This window comes from Micromys minutus (assembly GCF_963924665.1).
Source record: "Micromys minutus genome assembly, chromosome: 27".
Taxonomy (NCBI): Eukaryota; Metazoa; Chordata; class Mammalia; order Rodentia; family Muridae; genus Micromys; species Micromys minutus.
Window position 1 is genome coordinate 15,459,633 of NC_137962.1, and position 20,070 is coordinate 15,479,702.

General features: G+C 46.5%; 1 protein-coding gene across 7 annotated transcripts in view; it reads right to left on the minus strand.

Annotated features, from left to right (window-relative positions):
- TRAPPC9 (trafficking protein particle complex subunit 9) overlaps positions 1-20,070 on the minus strand; it is a 427,690-nt gene that overhangs the window by 386,702 nt on the left and 20,918 nt on the right. For all 7 annotated transcript variants that reach the window (XM_080939655.1, XM_080939654.1, XM_080939652.1 and 4 more), the window contains 2 exons: positions 13,240-13,361; positions 8,623-8,748 (listed from right to left, as the gene is read on the minus strand). In XM_080939655.1, the coding sequence (XP_080795781.1) occupies positions 8,623-8,748; positions 13,240-13,361 (248 nt within the window). The remainder of the gene's footprint in view (positions 1-8,622; positions 8,749-13,239; positions 13,362-20,070) is intronic.

A 20,070-nucleotide genomic window follows, 5' to 3' on the forward strand; every position in this document is an offset into this window, starting at 1 on the left:
AAGTTTCCAGTTGACACAAGTGCTCAATCCTGGGGACAAAGCTGTGCAGGGCTAATGTGGGCAGCAACTGCCTGAGGATCTGAGGGAGTACAAAATGGCTCCAGGCAAAATCTTGAGATGCAATCAAGTCCCCACACTCATTTCTGAGCCCCCGTTCTGCGGAGGTGGGGTATTAATCAGCATATCCTTGTCCTGATTTTTTCAGCAGGCTGAGTAGTCACGACCTCTGAGTCCAGGGCCCAGATGTTTGTGCAAATTTCTAGCAGAAGCATCTCGAAGACACTCGAGATGAGAGGCCTTAGTCATAAGATGGGTCATTCTGGTCATCAGCTCACCGCTCCAGTTCCGACTGCAAAGTAGACTGAGGACCGCTTTGTTCTAACGTCAGAAGGAAAGTGGTGGCATTGCTGGAACATTCTGGCAGGGCAGAGGACAGCACAGTGCAGTACCAGGTCTGAGCCATAGTCCACTGAATCGCTAGCTTTGCCCTTTTGCTACTCTGAGAGCGCAGACTGCTGTTTTGGTGGCTGGAAAGGCTACCTGAAGTAATGTGGACATTCAGGAAAGGTATCCAGTTCTCACAGGGGGTGTTCAAAACAACGGGATACAGGACTGTCACCGAGGACATCTGAGATGGGTGTGTGAGTGTCCCAGCCTGTGCGAGAGCAGCAGGTACTCCTGACATTTGAGCTACTTCTCCAGCCCCACTGGATAGACTTTTAAAGTCACATGCTATATAAATCAGTCAGCCAGGAATGCCTTCAAAACTGTAAAAACTCACAGAGCTTTAAAGACCAAAGCATCATGGGAAGGAGCTTTGGGATACCGCTAGTCTGGATACTCCCCAGGACGCAAGACACAGACAGGCACATTGTGTTTTCTACACAATATCTGCAGCTATCATACAGAAAGACTACATATTCAAAACTACACATAATTTCCACTAAGCCTGACATATGGGACACACACATAGGCCCACCAAAGTACCTCAAGTCTAAAACAGAAGATCAACGTGGGCAGCATGAAGTGATGCCTACCTAAAAGACACTTCATTTAGTATAGAAAAATAAGTTTCAAGCTGCAGAGATGGCTCAGTGGTTAGAAGCACTGGCTGCTCTTCCAGAGCTCCTGAGTTCAATTCCCAGCAACCACATGGTGGCTCATAATCATCTGTGATGGGATCTGATGCCCTCTTCTGGTGTGTCTGAAGACAGCTACAGTGTACTTAATAAATAAATTAATTTTAAAAAAGAAAATTAAGTTTTCTTTATATACATTAAAAAAGAAAAAGCTAAAAAAGCTAAAAACCAACCACTTTCAAATTCTGGCTGCTTTATAAAGAATTCCTCACTGGGCTGAAATCCTTAAAAATTTTTTTTAAGCTTTAGCTCTAAATAAAACCTTGAAAGAACATCAAAAACTAAGAAAAGTGGTAAATTCAGAAAATGGGAAGACAATCTACCATCTACTGTAATGATGTCAACTAGAAATTCCCAAAACACAACATCTAAGCCAGGCAATGAGATGAAACAGAAAGTAAGCACACAAAACACGGATGAACTAAACATGAGAAACTGAAAGGAAAACTGAAATTGTCGCCGTAAGTCATGGAAGGCAGCTACTACTGCTCCTCTTGGGCTGACACTGCAGCTCATGGCTGGGGCTCTTTGCCTGCTTTGTGTGAATCCTAGGGTTCAATCCCCAGCACTGGGAAGAGGGAGAGAGGTGGAAAGGATGGGAAGAAAAGGTAGAGATGGAAGAGAAGAGGAGGGGGAAGGCAGGAGGGATGAGAAAAAGAGAAGAAAAGGAATGTGGGGGGATGTATTCGGCTCTTTAGTACAGACATTCTATAGTCATAAAATGAAAAGACAGTATTGTTTGTTTTGCTTTTTAGGGAGGTTGGGGAGGCCGGGGCCTTGCTATGCCACCGAGGCTAGTCGAGAACTCACTGTGTAACCAGTGGCCCTGAACGCTCCACCCCTCCTCCACACCCTGTAGGCTGTGGTCCTGGGGGCACAGACATCACTGTGATGGTCACTATGCTGAGCCCCAGACTCAGCCGCAGAGTCAACCAAATCTGCATCCAAAGCCTTGCTGGCTTCTTTGAAAAATCTAATGGGCTTATCCTAAACTTCATATGGAAATGCAAGAGACCCAGAATACCCAGGGGAAAAAAATCGTGAATAAGATAAATTTCCAACACTAAACTTTACTATAAAAGGATTGCATGCTTGCAATCCCAGCACTTGGTAGGCCGGAGCAGAAGGCCCAGAATTTGAGGAAAGCCTGATCTACAAAGCAAGTATCTAACCAGCCTGGGCTACATAGAAACATCCTGTCAAAAAGAAACCAGTGGAGCTGTGGGCTCAGTGGCCCCTCCTGAACCACACCAAAAGCATATGGAGTGCACTAACACAGAGGAAAACCGGATTTCATCAAAGAGAGAAAGACATGTCTGTGAAAGACATCACAGATGGGCGGGGCCAGAGCGGTAGATATTCTGGTGTCTTGGCCACCTGGAGGACGGTGTGTGGCCATCACTTGAGCACCTGATATTGAAGACCAGCCTGAGCAACAGAACAAGAGTGTTGTCTCTCAAAAGACAAATGAAAACAGCAAAATGAAGCATGCTCCTGCAGGGCAGAGACCTGACAAGAATACATACACCGTCCAGGTCACACAGAAGGCTCCTAGACCTGTACAACAGGAAGGGTTGGAGAAAGACTGACAGTCCAGGTGGTAACATTTGTGTTTGATGTGCATGAGACTCTGAGTTCAATCCCTGGCTCCAAAACTAGCTACGAGCTGGAAAGGACTGTAATAGAAATGTGAGGATGGCTGGTAAGCATAGGAAAAGGCACTCAGCAACACGGGCACGAGGGGAATGCAGATTAAACCAGAGCCACACATTCCTCCCTTCCCACCGCTACAGTAGCTGCATCCAAAGATGCAATCAGACAGGAGGCCGTGAAGAGGTGGGGAGAATGGAATTCTCGGATCCTGCTGGTAGCCATCCCCAGTAGTCTGGCGGTGCCTCAAAAAGTGGTATGTGGCCCAAGTGTACGTCCCACGAGGAGTGAAAACATGTTACACAAAACCTGCACATGCGTGTTCACAGTAGCATCTTTCAACAGCCAATAATAATAATAATAATAATAATAATAATAATAATAATAATAATAATAATAATAATAATAGGAAGCCCCTGCCATCCACTGGGGCATAAAAAAAAAAAGCTAGACCTGTAAACAAAGTGGCTATCATCTGGCCACAGAAAGGAAACAAATACTGACTTCCACTATGATGGGACAAACTTGAAAAGCTACGCCAGGCTAGCTAGTTGGGTGATGAGGACAGGCACCATCCTCTGGCTAGGGGGCATCTCAGTGTTGGCTGTCCTGCTCTAGCAAGCTTCCAGAGCCTTGAAGCTCTCTCAAATAAAAGTCAAGTCTGCTGTGCATAACAAATAGGAATTAATAAAAACAATTCCTCACAGGAGGGCCTTGAAGTGTTAAATGCAGAAAAGCTCGAAGTCTTCTTCGTGGGACAGCTTGCATCTCTACCAACGGTCGCCACTGTCATTGCTCTGAGCAGTGCCAGACGCTCGAGAGAGCAGCCGGATGAATCATTCGTCAGAGATTAATAAGTGTCTCGTCTCTGACAAGCACCGTGCCTGCACAGAGAGATGAATAAGCCCCCATCCCTTCTCCAGAGTCTGCGTGTACTACCAGACTCACCTACTGAAAACACGGTTTTAACATTCACCTCAGCTGTAACCTCCTAAGGTAAATACCCTGCAAGCTCTAAAAGCAGTGTGTCTGCAGAACTCTCTGTTTCTGCATCTGTTTACATTCTGCCTTGTTCTAAAGAAGACTCTAAAATCAATTTTTAAAATACACACAATTTAAGAGCAGTAACAATCATAAGATAAAACTCAAGGTGAAAAATCAGATTATAGTTATATAAAACCAGAGGAAGGTTCGATAAGAAGATGCCTGCCAGGAAGTAGGTGTCATTATTAAGGTAACTGTGGGTGTGATGCTAAGGTGCCTAACCACTAATGCAGAGAGGGAAACCAAAGATTCCCCAGGCCCATGAGACCACAGCGACTTTCAAGTCCCCAAAGGGGAATTCTCAAGTATTCCTCTCCACCCATGTTAAGCATCACAGCCGCCTCTGGTGCACGGAGGTCTGGCTTCTCTGTCACTTTTTCTGATCATAGTGGAGATCTGAAACTCAGCTCAGTGGGCAGTGCCTTGTCCAAGTGGGAAGCCGCGGTAGAGCAGAGCTGGGCCCCAAGGCTGCCTGAAGGTCTCTGAGGACCTCTGCTCCCTGACTGATCCCCATAGACTTTCACTCTCCTGAGGACTCTTAGTCAAGCCACAGGCCAGAATCCAGTTAGACCAGAAATGTCTCCGTTCCATTTCTCCTTCTCCCTTTGCAGTAAGGAATCTAGCAGACAGCCACTCCCCCCCCCCGCCCCCCCGCATTCAATGGTTTCCTTGTACAAATTGTGGGTTCTTCCACAGGCTGCTCCTGGAAGCCACTGGCCAGCTGGCCAGCTCTGACTTGTCACTGCACTGCCTCAGCCCCTTCCTTCCTTATGTGACACCCTTCCCCACTCTCCTACCCGTCTGACTCTGAGCTCAACCTGACTGGAGCACTCGGGCTGCAATCACTCCGGTGCAGACCGACCAGGCTCTTGCAGGGTTTCCTTAGCAACAGCTTCATTAAGGAAACCCATCAAAAAAGCAATGTGCGGAGGAGGCTGTTCTTGCATCTGAACATCGTAGCCTGCATAAAATCTGAACGGCTTTGGGAGGAAAATTAACCAAAGACAAAGAGGGTGAAAGTCCCCTCAAAAGTCTCATAAAGGAAAATGTTTTTAAAGGGCACCGATCATTCCGGAACTTAAAGATGTGAAGGAGGGAGGAATGGGCCTCCATGTGACCCTCAGATGCTGGTCTAGTTTTCCAAGCACTTCCTCACTAGTACTTTCTCTTAAGGTCACCTGTCATTTTCTGTTGAAGACAAAAATGTATTCAGTACCTTGTGCTGGTAGGGATGCGGGGGGGGGGGGGGGGGGGGGGGGGAGCCACAGGACTGCTCTGGTTTTCAGAGACAGGGGAATTTAAAGGACAATGGGAGACTTTGTGAGCTGAGCTGGGTGGGACCCTCAGCTTCCCCTAGCCCCCCTCGTCTTTAAAACTGGCTGCAAGTGGTGAGGAAGCGGTCCAGACCGGTCTGGTGTCTGTTTAGCACCAGATGGAGCTGCTGCAAGCCCTGTGAGCCAGCTGCTGTGGAGACAGGCCTTGCACGAAGCCTGCACATCCTTCTTTGTAGCGCCTGGTTCTGCGTTACAACCATGCTTGTGTCCCCGGGATGAATGCCTCCTGAGCTGCCCCGCAGAAGGTGTGCAGCGGGAGCGTGTTCTTCTTTCCTGTAGATTTACTCGCTTGGGAATTTTCTGCAGCCACATCTATTGTTTATCAGCCGATTCCACTACCACTCCTCAGCTCGGCCAGTATGAACTGTGACTGTCTGAAGCTCACTGGACCCTGGGAGCAGACAAGCAGGCAGGCAGACACACTTTGCCTAGTGTGGCTCCTGACCATCCCAGATGGAAGGGAGGGAAGGACCGGAAGGGTGCATGAACACATGTCCCAGAGACCCCTCACCTCTAAGCCACCATCTTATTTGGTGCCTGCACCATTTTTCCTAAGCGCCCCCTCTGTAGATATGGCTGGCTACATTTAGACCATAGAACCTCAAGGAACAGATTCATACTTCAAAAAGGCTGTGAGTGAATGCCAGTGAGGTTTGCAGCCCTCCTCACAACCTGCGGTTCCCGGCGGGTGTGTGGCACCAAGTATGAATTCCTGTAGCATCTGCAGTTTTTAAGGAGGGAGGTAACTGCTTGCTCTCCACAGAAGACAGGCTGAGAGGTGCACGGCTCCTCTCGTCACAAACAGTGGAAATGATGACTGCCGTCCCAGCCCCTCTGTTCTCATATGAACCTTGTCATTTGCCCGGGAAACCTTCATGGCCAGATCTGTACACAGCCAGCTATCTGCTGCCATTTGGGAGCGCCAGATAACTACCACAAACCACTCGCCTAAACCAACCAACACATGCAGGTCACCCTGTGCCTGCACGCGGAAGAGGGATCCTGCATCTATTCTGTAGAGCACCGTAAAGCCCAATGTGTTATTCTCCGGTTCTGAGTTTTTGTATTTCTGAGACAGGGTTTCTCTGTGTCATATCACTGGCTGTCCTGGACTCCCTTTGTAAACCACTGGCCTGAAACTCAAGAGATCTGCCTGCCTCTGCCTCCTGCCGGGATTAAAAGCGTGTGCCTTCACCGAATCATCCAAGGATTCTTAAAGACAGATGGAGCTTACACTATCAAATCTCCATTCCTCCCAACATGTCCGCTGTTCACTGAAGCCCTTCATTACCATCAGCTTCACGATGGAACACACTTGATTAAGAACCAGAAGCTTGTTCTACTTCAGAAGAACTACAGGTCCTTCTCTTTACTGTGATTATAAAATCCCCCCAGAACTCATTATTCTGCTGCCTTGTCAACTAGCAGACAAACATCAGGATGAGTCAAGGACCGCAAAGTGCCTTTCCTCTTCCGGCAGAACATGAAAGGCCGGTAACCGCCCAGTGCCGCAGGGCCACAGTTGCCACGGAGCATTGCTGCCCTCTAGCGTTTGCCTGATGCTGAGCGATTTGATAGCAAAGCGGGTCCAAACTACAGTGCCCAGCTGTGAATACGCTCTTGCAGCAAGTCCAAACCCCCTCCCTTTAATCTGCAAAGCTAAGTTCAGCAAGTGCAGAGAGTGAGGACCCACAGGTCTGCAGAGGAGGAGCAGGGCTGGGATGCCGGGCAGCCACCCAGTACTCCAGCACCAACTAAGCCCAACAGACACCATTCTCCAGACCTTCCAGGTCTGCTTGGAGCCTCTTCTGTGTTCAAAGCTGTCTTCTGAACCCCTGGGCCTGATGACAACAGCACTAACCCACTGCAGAGCTGTGGAGGGACAAAGGACCATCTAACCTAAACTCAACCTCCTGGCTAGTCTACCTGATGAGAAGGAGGCACAGCTTACATCAGGGTCCCACCCTCTTGCCCTTGAAGTATCCTTGCTCCCTGTCCACTGGCAAACCTACACCAGCCTGATGATCCCTGCTGGCTCTCCGTGTTCCGGGCCAGTGAGGCTCTAGCAGCCCACCTCTGCCCTTCAGCCACTTTGATGATCCCTTTCCCTCGTCCTGGGTCCATGCCCCGTGAGGCAGGCACTGGTGAGTCTTCAATGTCTCAGCCAATGCACAGTGCACTAAGTTTATATACACGTGGCATGGGGCATCTCGCCCTCTCATTCTCTACAAGGACTATAGCCTTAGTGTCCTTTAAAAACACAGTGTCAGGAGCACGCAAGAGGTCCAACAGGTAAAGGTGCTTGTCACCAAGCCTTAGTTGGGCTGGAGAGATGGCTCAGTGGTTAAGAGCACTGACCGCTCTTCCAGAGGTCCTGAGTTCAATTCCCAGCAACCACATGGTGGCTCACAACCATCTGTAATGGGATTTGATGCCCTCTTATGCTGTGTCTGTGTACTCAAATAAATAAATAAATAAATAAATAAATAAATAAATAATACAAGAGTAACCTCTATCTCACAACCATCTGTAATGGGATTTGATGCCCTTTTATGTTGTGTCTGTGTACTCTAATAATTAATTAATTAATTATTTCCCAGGTAACCAGGTTTTTTCCTTCTCTACCCAGATCTTGCCATATTCTGCTCTTAGGCAGACTCCAGCGTTTGCAGCCTCCTGCTGAGACTTAGCCCTCTCTGCTCCCTCCCCATCCTAGTGGCTGCTCCCTCCTCTGCCACCATGGCTTCTGTGATGTGTGTCACTCACACACCATGCAACACCTGTCTTCCCTATGAAGCTGCCACTCAGTGATGGCAGAGTGGTCCCTGCTCTCCACGTCTGCTCTCACGGGGTGCCCATGGGCCAGCTGCTGCTTACCGGAGCCCTGTCTCCCATGGCTTCCCTACAGATCAGTTCCACCTGGCTGCACACAGCTAACAGCTTCCAGGTTAGGGAGTGACATTGTGAGTCTGCCACTAAATGTTTTCATGACTGTCCTATTAAATACCTTCTGGGGGCTGGGGCTGCTGCTCCGTGGAGGAGCTAGAAGGCTCTGGGTTCAATTCTTAGCAAGCTCTTCAGACTCAGAATTAACCGTTTGTAAGATGGCTGCTGTGCGACAGGAGCTATGCAAAGCTAGGGCTTTGTAAACCAAATGGCCTGGCATTGCAAATAGCAAGCATTTCACTAGTGACAAAGGCAAGAGCTTCCGAAGCTGAGTGCAAAGCAGCAGGAGCCAATGCTATTATTCCAAATAAAAAGTAGGAGAAGATGGTAAATTTTGAATTTTAAAAACTGCAATACCCTAAAATGGTAGACCTATAAATAACACATGACTTGGCTCCTGGGCTATGACTCCTTGGTCTTTATGATACCCTATGATCTCTGATCTGGGCCAGGAGAGACACATTGCAGGAGACCTGTATCACCTGCCACAGAGTCAGGCACACTCTCACCTGCCGGAGATTGATGTACACAGCATTCTGAAGAAACTCTGAAGCCTCCATGCCACGCTTCTGAATAGCCAGGACACGCACGGCCTTGACACACGCTTCCAGCTCAATCACTCCGGCGTTCTTATACTGTAGGTATAAAGAGAACACCTTCATCAGCAAAGAGCAAGGGTGCTTCCAGCTCTGGAGGTTACCCCTGAGACTCCGGATGTCCCCAGCAGCATTTGCCATGCACAAGGTCCCTGGTACCCTCAGGAAAAAGCTATTTCTGAGGGTTTTTCTTAATGGGAACAAGCTGGAATACGCCTATGACCATCTAAGTGTGCTTCTGTTGATTAAAATCATACAACCACAATCCTAGCTCCAGGGGCAGGCAGGCTGAAGATTCCTCAAGACCAGAAGTGATTAGCATTTAGAGGAGTTTGGGTTTGGAGATTTAGATTTTTGAGTTAGGGATGCTTTGCCATTTATCTTACTTAAATGTTGTTCTCACACCTATAGCTTTAATGCAGCTGTTGGGAATTTGTTGCTTCTTGCAGAAGACATCTGGGCTGTCTGTGTTCAGTGCCATTGATTTTTTTCTTTTCTTTTTTTTTTTTTTTTCTTTTTTGGTTTTTCCAGATAGAGTTTTTCTGTGTAACGGAGCCCTGGCTGTTCTGGATTCACTTTGTAGACCAGGCTGGTCTTAAACTAACAGAGATCCACCTGCCTCTGTCTCCCAAGTGCAGGAATTAAAGGCGTGTGCCACCATGTCCAGCTATGCCACTAATTTTATCTCAGAAGCAGTTGTCCTGTACTTTAGGCATTGGAAAAGAACAAGTTCTGTGGGATTTCTCTAAGTCACTACTAAATGAAAGTAACACGTTGCTCCTTAGGACAGGGAGATGGTTCAGCACCATGGACAGCGCCCACCGTCCACTCTGGTCCACAAACAATGGGACTAGAAAGCGAACTGCCACAATGCGGTATTCATGCCCAAGAGCATCTTGGGATTTATTCTCAAGCCATAGGTAGAAGCAAAGCAGATCTGGGAAGCATGAGTGTGCACAGAGTAATAACAGAGGTCTGGCCATGCAACACTGTTGGAGACAGGTGACCTGAACCCTTTTTCTTGAGCCCAATGAAAAATATAAGACTGCAGACTGTCTGAGATTGCCACCAAGTCAGATCTGACAACCCAGTATCTCAGCAGTGTGCCCAGCTCGTCTCTCCTAATACAACAGGACACCCTGAGACAGTGCTCAGGAGCCTAGGAAGATGCCATTCACAGAGGCCAGTCTGCAGATGACGCACCCTTAATGAGTCCTGAGTGAAAGCCAAGCACTGGATCAACTGTAATTAATCAGAGGTCTGGGTAGCATTGGAAAGGTTCGGGCTCTTCACGGGAGGAGGAGAGGGGAGAAAGAAAAGCTGAAAGGGCTCAGTGAAGCACAGGAGTAAAAGCATTACTCAAGAAAAAGGAGACATGAATTTCCTCCTTCCGTCTGCATTACATACATATGAGGAGCTGGCTTTGCCCAGATGTCCTGTGGAATACCGATCCCGGGAACAGGAGGTAATAACCAATGCTTTATCGAGCAGTACTAATGAGCCTGCCACCGTGCTGGCCATTTGTATATGTAAAAATCATTGACCCTGATTAGGCATTCTATGCAGCAGAGACAACAATACTGGGCTGTGGACCTGGCTGGCGAGGGCAGACGGGAGCTCTGTCCGCATTCTACCGTCTGCTTGGTGGGGACAGAGCCACCCGACTCCTGGGTTGTGCCTTTCCCCCAGAAGTGAAGTTCCGATGTTCGCTGACATGGTAAGCTATGTGACCACTGAGGCTCCAGCCTGGCCGGTGACAGGGCATCCACCTGCAGTCACTAGTGTGCCCACAATGGCAAGAGGCGGGTCTCAAGTGTGTACAGCAGGAACCCTATTTCTCCAGGCCTGCACCACCTTTCTACACCTTGGTAACATTGTTTCAATGTGCTTGGAGACTATTTTTCTAAAACAGACATGAAAGGATTCTAAAGGGGGAGCTTAATTTGATTTTGAAATGGCTACTTTTAAAATGAACATTGAAAAGTCGGGGCCTGGGGCCAGCAAACTGGCTCAGCAGGTAAAGACACTTGTCACAAAGACTGAGTTCAGTCCCTGGGACTGACAGGATGGAAGGGAACGACCAATACCCCAATCTGTGCCCTTGCCGCCAGATGTGCACCCACACATTCACAAAAAAGAAAGCAAACTACACTTCTATCCAACGGCTTACATAAAAGGAATGGCAAGAAATTCTGCTTGTAAAATAAGCAAAGAGATATGCAATAGTTTGGAATGTAAAGAAACATTGAAATTGTTTGTATTCTATATGGAAAAAAAAACACACAGTACTATAGAGATGGGCCAGAATTCCAGTGTGCCAATACATAGCTCTGGAGCCTTCTAGAGAGGCAAGCAGCACTCTGAGGACATCATTCTTCCCAGAATAAGTTTACTGTATATTCCACAAAACACCAACTTCATTTTAGATTAAATAATGCATTTTAGAGTTACTAGAGAATAATGAATCCATTATCCCAACCAGAAAGATTTTACAAGGCAGGCTGGGTGGCTCAATGGTGAAGGGCCTGGCCCCAGTATGAGCACAGCTCAGGGTTTGAGCCCCAAAGAAAAACAAGACTTATATTAAAGGTTATTTAATAACTATTAGATATTAAATAATCCACAATGGATAAAACATCATGGTGCTAGAGTAAGAAAAAAATCTGTAGTAAAAAAAAAATTAAAAGTTTAAAATATAACCAGGTGGTGGTACACACATTTAATCCCAGCACTCAGGGAGCGGAGGCAGGTGGATCTCTGAATTGGAGGCCAGCCTGGTCAGTCCAGTAATTAACATCTAAAAAACCAGCCTCCAGCATACTCACTGTGATCCCATGTGATCCCAAGAGAGCAAGTGTGGGCTAGCAGCAGCCACAGCCAGTTCCCTCAGAACGACTGTCACATCTCACAAGGCCACACCACAGGATCCTCAGGAGGTGAGCAGGGTCAAGTGAGGAGCATGAGGTGCTGACAGTGGGGCATGGCAGACTGGGGAGCACATGTGGCTTGACACACACACAAAGCGTGTACCTCCCACAGGCAAAGAAGTCAAGAGACGGGCCTGGAGAGGCTTCCCAATGGTTAGAGCACCAGCTGCCCTTGCAGAGGACCCAGGTACAATTCCTACCAGCTCACAACCTAGCCATGGAGGCTCACAACCATCTGAAATTCCAAATGGGGGCTGATGCCTCCTTCTGGTCACCACTGGTACTGCATGCACATATAACCAAAAAAAAAAAAAGTGTTTTTTTAAGTCATTTTAAAAGAAGTAAAGAGAGCTGGATGGCAAAGTCACCAGCCTAGAGAGGAGGTTGGGAAAAGCAGGGATGTTTCTTGCTCTCTCCATACCATACCTCTGTGCAGTTTGAGATTTCTCTTTGAAGCCTTACTAACAATACTTGGACTTTAAAAAAAAAAAAATAGTAGGGTTGGACTAGAGTTCTAGTTAGACAAGCTAGAGCAGTTGCCTGGCTCTCAGAGGGCCTAGATTCAATCCCTATCACCTCAAAATGAATTAATTAATTAATTAAAAGGGGGTGGGGGAGTGGTGCGTCCACGGGACGGACTGAGCTGCAGGTCAGTTCGAGTCCTGATATATGAGGTTTAAGAGCACAGAGAAGAAAGCTCACCTCATAGTAAAGTAAAAACTGTGTGCTCACCATTTTTAATAAATGATCATTTCTGTTGTGTGCCGACTAGGTCTTATGCTAACTTGACACAAAGCTGTGCTCATCTAAGAGGAGGGAATCAAAACATGCCTCCAGAAGATTGGGCTGCAGGCAAGTCTGTAGCACGTTTTCTTAATTAATGATTGATGAGGTTGGGCCCAGCCCATTATGGGCTGGTGGTCCCAGGTTCTATAAAAGAACAGACTGAGCAAGCCGTGAGGAGCAGCCCAGTAAGCAGCCCCCCAGGACGGGCCCTGCATCAGTGCCTGCCACCAGCTTCCTGTCCTGTTTTGAGTTCCTGTCCTGACTTCCTTCAGTGATGAACAGTGTAAATCAAATAAACCCTTTCCTCCCCAAGTTGCTTTTCGTCATGGTGTTTCAACATAACATGGGCACATCAATTTTCAGAAGTCCGGAGAGCTGATGTAGAAATATCAATAATGATTATCTCTGAATGGGCTGTGACAATTCTTTTTTCCAAATTTATATTAAATATATACTGTTTGAAATCAGAAGAATAAACATTTTAGGCAATTAGCACCATGCACTAAAGATTAATACAGTATTTGCAAAAGCAAGAGACGGGAACAGGTACAAGACAGCTCAGCGGGTAAGGTGCTTGCTGTGGAGCCCGAGGTTCACTGCCAGGACCTACAGGGCAGAGGGCGAGACCCACCCCCTCCACACTGTCCTGTGACCTCCACACGTGCAGCAAGGCAGACTCACAAATGAATCCATCAGCAACACTGATGTAGGATCTACGGCAGTTTTCTTAAGACACTGCGACATGACATCATGTCGACAGGGAACTTTCTGGTCACAAAGACACAGAGAGGCAAAAGCCGCAGATCCATTAAGTCACCTTGCTGTAATAGGAGATAGCCTCTTTGTATTTGTCAATTATGTCCTCGGGGCTGAGGCAGTTCTTGGCCCGGCCGATCTCCGAGCTGGTGTCAGGATTTATGCCGTTCGTGGTCAGAGCACCTGCAGACAGAGAAAGAGAAAACAGTCGTTTGCTTTTTTCTTCTTGTCCCTCATTTCTTTAAAGAGTCATGTGCAAGAGGTAAGACCTAAACGCATGCCAATGAACTCTAAACCCCGTTCGGGGGTCTTCAGATTATCCACTGGTTGTCATGGCAGCACCGAGTGCGGTGTTAACTAACTCCGGTGGGCTTCCCGCTCTGTGAAGATCTTCCATTAAAGAACGTGAAATGCATTACATAAAAGTACCATATGGACGATGACCCAGAGACCACACTGAGGCCTCAAAGGAGAGAAAAATGTATGAGCCAGTTCCTGAGCTGGATAGCAGCCAAGAAAATCACTTCAAAGTGCCAGTTGCCTCTCCATGGCTGTCATTTTCTATTTCTGATCAACCCTTGCCACCAAACTCCCACAGAGAGAGAGCTGGGGAGAACTCCATCTTCAGAACAGAAGTAACTATAGTGAGAACTCCAACTGGGGAAGGAAAGACAGAACTGTCTTTGATGTCATAGAGCACTCAAAAACTACCTGTTTAAACCTTAGTGTCTGAGTTTCTCGCGAGGGCACAGCCCAGTACCCCAACTTCCCTGCCGGCAGCTCAGTGTTTGTAACTGCGCAGGGCCAGGATGTGCCTTGCACATGGCCACAGGCACTGCGGAGGTGCACGTGGTACCCAGGCTCTCTAATCCAGGACCGGTTTTCTCAAGTGCATGCTTTCGCTCTCTAGCTCTGAAACGAGACGGAAAAGTGACGAGTAGACAGATGCGTGAGAAGATGGACTGACAGCGGAGAGGTGAACAAGCAAGGCTAAGAGACTGCCACGGGGCAGAGGAGAGCATCTTGTGCAGAACCCTCACCCAACAAGGCCAGAAAGAAGTTTAACAGGCAGTCATGAAGACGTGGGAGGAAGAAAATATCGCAAGTCCGTCCTTTGCAAGATCCAGATTCAAATCCACGAGGCCAAGGTCACGTGACTTTGATGCTCACAGAGCCAGGCGTGCCCTTGGAGTGGAGTTCAGAGGACTGTCATCATGCCTAGGGTAACTGCGCCTGCTGCTGAGCCTGAGGAAGCCAGGACCTGAACCCAGACCTCTGCATTCCATGTGCACTCTTCTGCAGCCCAACTGCAGCAACAGTAGAGAGGAGCACTGAGCTGGTGCCCCTGAGAGCAGGGCAGGTCCTGGGGGAGCCAGTGCTCGCCCAGTTCTCGGATGATGGAACTCCCACGTCTAAGGCCACAGCGCTCTGTCCTCAGCTGCCTGCCCATCACTTTGTGTCACGTGACCTGCACTGATTAATATTTAAGACCTGACGAGGAGTCTGGCTGAAGCTCCTCATTGGTACTAACAAAATTCCTGAGTCTGATTCAGTTGAAAAAATAAAAAAGGCATGGGAGAGAGGAGGAAGAGGCTTTCATTGTGCACACGGGGCCGTATCTCTTCTCGAAAGTCCCCAGACACTTTTCCCCTTTGTAAGGAAGAAGTGCATGAGTTGCCCCACTCCCTGAGTGGGTAGCTTCATTTAGTACAAGGCTGGAGGGTTTACCTCACATGAACCAACCAAGAGCCATATCATCTCCACGGAACCAGAGCCTAGCTCTGCAGAGCATCCAGTGGGCCAAGCTGATTTCATTTCACTGAACAGATGAATAATAAATTAAAGATACTCATACACAGAAGACCACACTTAACATGACTGTGAGCCAGTGAGACACAGTCCACAGGGCCCAAGCCTCTGGCTGACAGACAGGGAAATCAACCTCATGGGCTCGTGGGAACCCAGGCTGGAGGAAATGCAAGGTGTGTTTGAGGCAGCACATGACAGAGACCCATAGGTGCCAGCCAGGCAGTCCTTGAATATTCAAAAGATTCAAGATTACATACAAGGCCCAATCCGGAACACTCAGGCAGAGAGCTACATCCATGTAGAGAGAGGAAACTAAATCAGAGACAAGGCCACACAGCGAGCCACCAGGTGATAACAGAGCCAAGTGCCACTGTAACCCAGCCGCAGCCACATGTAACAGGAGACCAGGGGGTCGTGCCCCAAAGCCAGCAACACACAAAGCCGAGTGTCCCACAGAGGCGCTGGTGGCCCTGCTGGAGGACTCAGGAACTGGGATACCTACAACCTGGACACTGACGTGGACAGCTGTTGGCTCACAGAAGTCCTATGAGGATGGGCTATGAAGGCCTTGACACTGAAAGTGCCCCTGAGGCACCAGGGTGGCAGCAGTTTGCCGCTCGAGCGCTGAGAACACCGAGGCAGAATCAGAACAACAAAGGAACGTTCCCTTGGTAAGATGTGTCCTTTTTAAGGTGTTTTAAAATGAAAGTTTAAAATAAACTAGAATTCTGGGGCTGGGGAGATGCCTCCGCTGGTCAAAGTGCCTGCTGTTGAACCAACCACCTCATTTTGATCCCCAAGACACGCATGGTAGAAAGAGAGAACTGACTCCCACTAAGTGACTTCCACATGCACTCTGGGGCTACTGTGCACCAACATACCAACACACCAAATAAATAACCCAATGTGAGTGTTTTAGCTGGGATTCTAAAGCTGGACATATGCCTCTAATTCCAGAACACAGACTGAAGCAGGAAATCAAGAGTTCAATGAGCCTGGATGACAGAACAAACTTAAGACCAAAGTTAGAATGCTCTGTCTTATAAAGATGATGGATGGATGGATGGATGGATGGATGGATGGATGGATGGATGGATGGACGGACGGATAGACAGACGGATGGATGGACGGACAGAAGGGCAGAAAGCTATTCTGGTAAACTCATTAAATTATGGAAAACGCCTATTAAAAATGAGCATTTCAATGGTGTATAAAAGCAGTAACATACATAATTGGGGACATGGCTGACATGGGGAGAAGAGGTCATCGCCAGCTCTGAGCAGACTGGGCAACCCCTCACTGTTGCCACACGGATGGTGAAAAGAGGAGTCTCAGCATCCCAGGTCCCATACTAAAGAACAAGTGCAGCGTGAGGACATGCATCTCTTTCCCACCCCAAGAAATAAACAGACACACTGGAAAGAGCCTGGAGATCCACCGAGAGCGGACTGCAGAAACCTCACAGCAGAAACAGAATAGAAATGGGCTGTTCCACAACAGGAAGACATGCAGACAGCACCCTAAGACAGAGCACAGCTACCTCTCAGTATAAGGCCAAGTCCCAAAAGCTGGGCCACAAGAAGGTCTCAGCACGTGTAAATTAACTCAAATTGCAAGCAAGCCTCCCATCGCCACAGCAAGAATTTGGGGACTTCATAAATACATAGAATAAACAACAAACACCCAGATACGCATTTCAAAGGGAAATCAGAAGATGCTTCCAGTCAAATGCAGTATACCAAAAACAAAATGCCACAGGCATGCTCAGGCAGAGATTTCTAGGTCTAATCACCAAATAACAAAAGATCACCAGCTGACAACCAAGAAGACTGGAGAAAATAATTCTAAGCAAGTCAGAGGAAAGAAAAAAATTTTAAATATAACAGAACTAAGTGAAGAAGGAGGAAATAGAGAAAAAAATCAATATAACAACAAGCTACATAAAAAAAATAATATTAATAATAACAAAACTGACAGACTGGTAGAGAAGAGGAGGAAAGACTCCAACTGTTAAAACCAAAGCTCATGCAAAGAAGAAAAATGATGCCATTGGAAAGAAAACGGATGAGACTGAGGATCACCATGTTAAGAGAAAGAAGCCAGACGTGGCAAGTAGATGTCCTGTTGTCTCTCTTATGAGGAATCTATATTTAAACACGCTTGGGGGGGGCGGGGAGAGAGACACAGACTGGAATAAATAAGACTTTCCCTCTATGACATCTGATACAAGATGGCTTAAGCCCTTCAAAGCTGCTATCCTCTTTAAAGTAGTTTTAGATATTTTATATATTTCATTTGATGTATATTTTAGGATCCACTTTTAAGACTAAATAAAATTGTGTAGCTTTGTTTTTATTTTCTGAGATAGGGTCACACTATGCAGCTCTGGCTGGCTTAGAACTTGCTATGTAAGGCCAAATTAGCCTCAAACTCACAGAAATACACCTGCCTCTGCCTCCTAACTGCAGGGATTAAAGGTGTACACCACTACACTTGGCCTCTAAATAATTTTTGTTTTGTTTTGTTTTGTTTTGTTTTGGAGACAGGGTTTCTACTGTGTAGGCTTGGCTGTTCTGAAACTCACTCTATAGATGGGCCAGGCTGGCCTCGAACTCATAAATAAAATTTTTAAAGAAAAAAAAATTAGGGCTAAAAAAGTCAGACATCATTACCAATTACATAAGCAAATAGGACTGTAAGATAAATCAATTATAAATTATATAATCCAGGTGAGATGGATAAGCTCCTAGAAAGACACAGACAAGACAGAAAAGGAAATTTTTTTTCCTTTTTCCAACAATAATAACCAAATACGTTCCAAGAAGGAAAAGCAGGGTGCAGACGGCCTCAATGTTGAAGTCTACCAAGCATTTATGGCCAAATTAACACCAATGCTCCACAAACTCTACCCAAAAATATCAAAGGAAGGGACGCTATTAACGACCTGCCCAGTGAGGCCAAACTTCCCTGATACCAAACCTTCCCACACTAGAAGAGACTTTCCCAAGGCCATAAAGGATCCTTTAAAACCAACCTATAGCTAAAGCAATACTATTGATAAGACTCAGTCTGTGTCCCCCTGAGATAAGGACTAAGGCAGGTTCAAAATTCAGAAGAAGCATTTCTGTTTTCAGGGACCAAGGTCTTTATAACAAAGCCACTGAACTAATGAATGAAGTCAGCCAGGGTATGGGGCCGAAGGATCAATCAAATACCTATATATGCTTGCAGCAAAGTAGCTGATAACAGTATTAGGACAAGTCCACTCCAGTGTCTAAGTATTTCAACAGTTAATGACGAATAAGATGGGCTGGGAAAATGGCTCAGCAGTTAAAAGCACTTGCCGAGCTCACAGAGAACCAGGGCTTGGTTCCTAGTACATCAAGTGGCCCACACCTGTCAAACCAGCTCCAGGGAATCTGCTGCCTTGTCACTTACACACACACACACACACACACACACACACATATGCATGCACACACGCACGCACATAAACACACATGCACATGTACACATAAACAAAAATGAATTGTTTAATAATTAACAAAAATCCATGCATACATATATGTATATTTTTATATGTATAAACTCTGAAAACCCCAACCACAGTTTTAAAAAAATTAAAGTTATTATCTGCCTACCATGTATAAGACATTGATCCCCAACACTGCAAAGAAAAAGAAATAACAACAACAACAAAAAAGTAGAAAGATATTCCATGCCATAGAGTAGAAAACTTAACATCCCTCTTTGGTTTTCTTATGTATATATAGATATATATGTATATGCAGATGTATATGTGTATATGTGTGTGTGTGTGTGTGTGTGTGTGTGTGTGTGTGTGTATCTCGAATGTGTGCGTATGGAATACAACAGAGGTGAATGGATTTCCTGGAGCTGAAGTTACAGGCAATTTCAAGCCACCTGATATAGGTCTGACCACCAAGTGCAGGATCTCCACAAGAGCAGTATGTGCTCTTAACTACTGAACCACCTCTTCAGCCCTGGAGGAGGTAATATCCTTTAGGTGACAGTATGTAATGTACCCCATGTTGGTCTACAAACTCAGAGTAATCACTACTAAAATCCAGCAGATTCTTTTAAGAGACTGACTATCTATCCCCAAAATTCCTATGTAAATTTAAGGGACCCAAAATAAATACAACCACCACAAAGAAAAATTCAAGTGGGTAGCAATTTTTAAATGTGTCTATTTGTTTTCTGTTGCCCAGTAAAGCTCTACAGTGGATATGGTTTTGACAATAAGTCAAGTTTTAAAACTACATATGTAACCCTTGAAACAATTATAAAGAGGTAAAGAAATGCCTAGTTAAAAACAAATCTTAATAAGCATGTAGCTAAACTCTCATAAGCTGAAAACACAGGTCGCATCATGCTCCTTGGGAAATTTATGTAACATACTAACCAGCTGCTTTCAAAAGCTCCAATTCCATAACAAAGAAAGAAAGAAAAGCATCTCTGAGGCCAACCCCACCAACCCTACAGACAAGGAAGGCCTAGAGATCCCCAGGTTCAACGAGCTCAGTGGGACAATGTAAACTCTTTTCTGCAGATTGGAGTTCCAGACATAAGCAAGGACGAACTTGGTCAAGCTGCACTAGACCCAGGGATGCCTTTTAAATAGAATCCTAAAGGCAGACTATCTAAGAAGCTACAGAACGCTCTGAGAAAAAGACTGAAATACACAGATGCATGTGTGGCCACAGCTCCCCAACCCTGGCCCCACAGACATGCCTTTGTTTTTTTACTTACTATAGGATGCGACACACTTCAACCCAAGAAAGAATATCTTAATTGAGCCAAGAAATCAATAGTTCTAGTCTCTTGTCAGATCTAATTAATGAGTCTCCTCTGCTCCGACTGGTAAAAAGGCTCGGTGTGGGCTTTAGGAAGTTTCTGCCGTCCTCCAAGCTGCTGTCAGGAGATCACAGGCATTGCTGCATGATCTGCCCCCTGTGTGGTTAATAGCTGACAGCCCTGTCAAGGCTGTAGTGAGACCAGCCTTGGGAACACCTTGTTCCCATTCGACTGCCACAAGGCAGAATAGCACTGTGCGTATCCA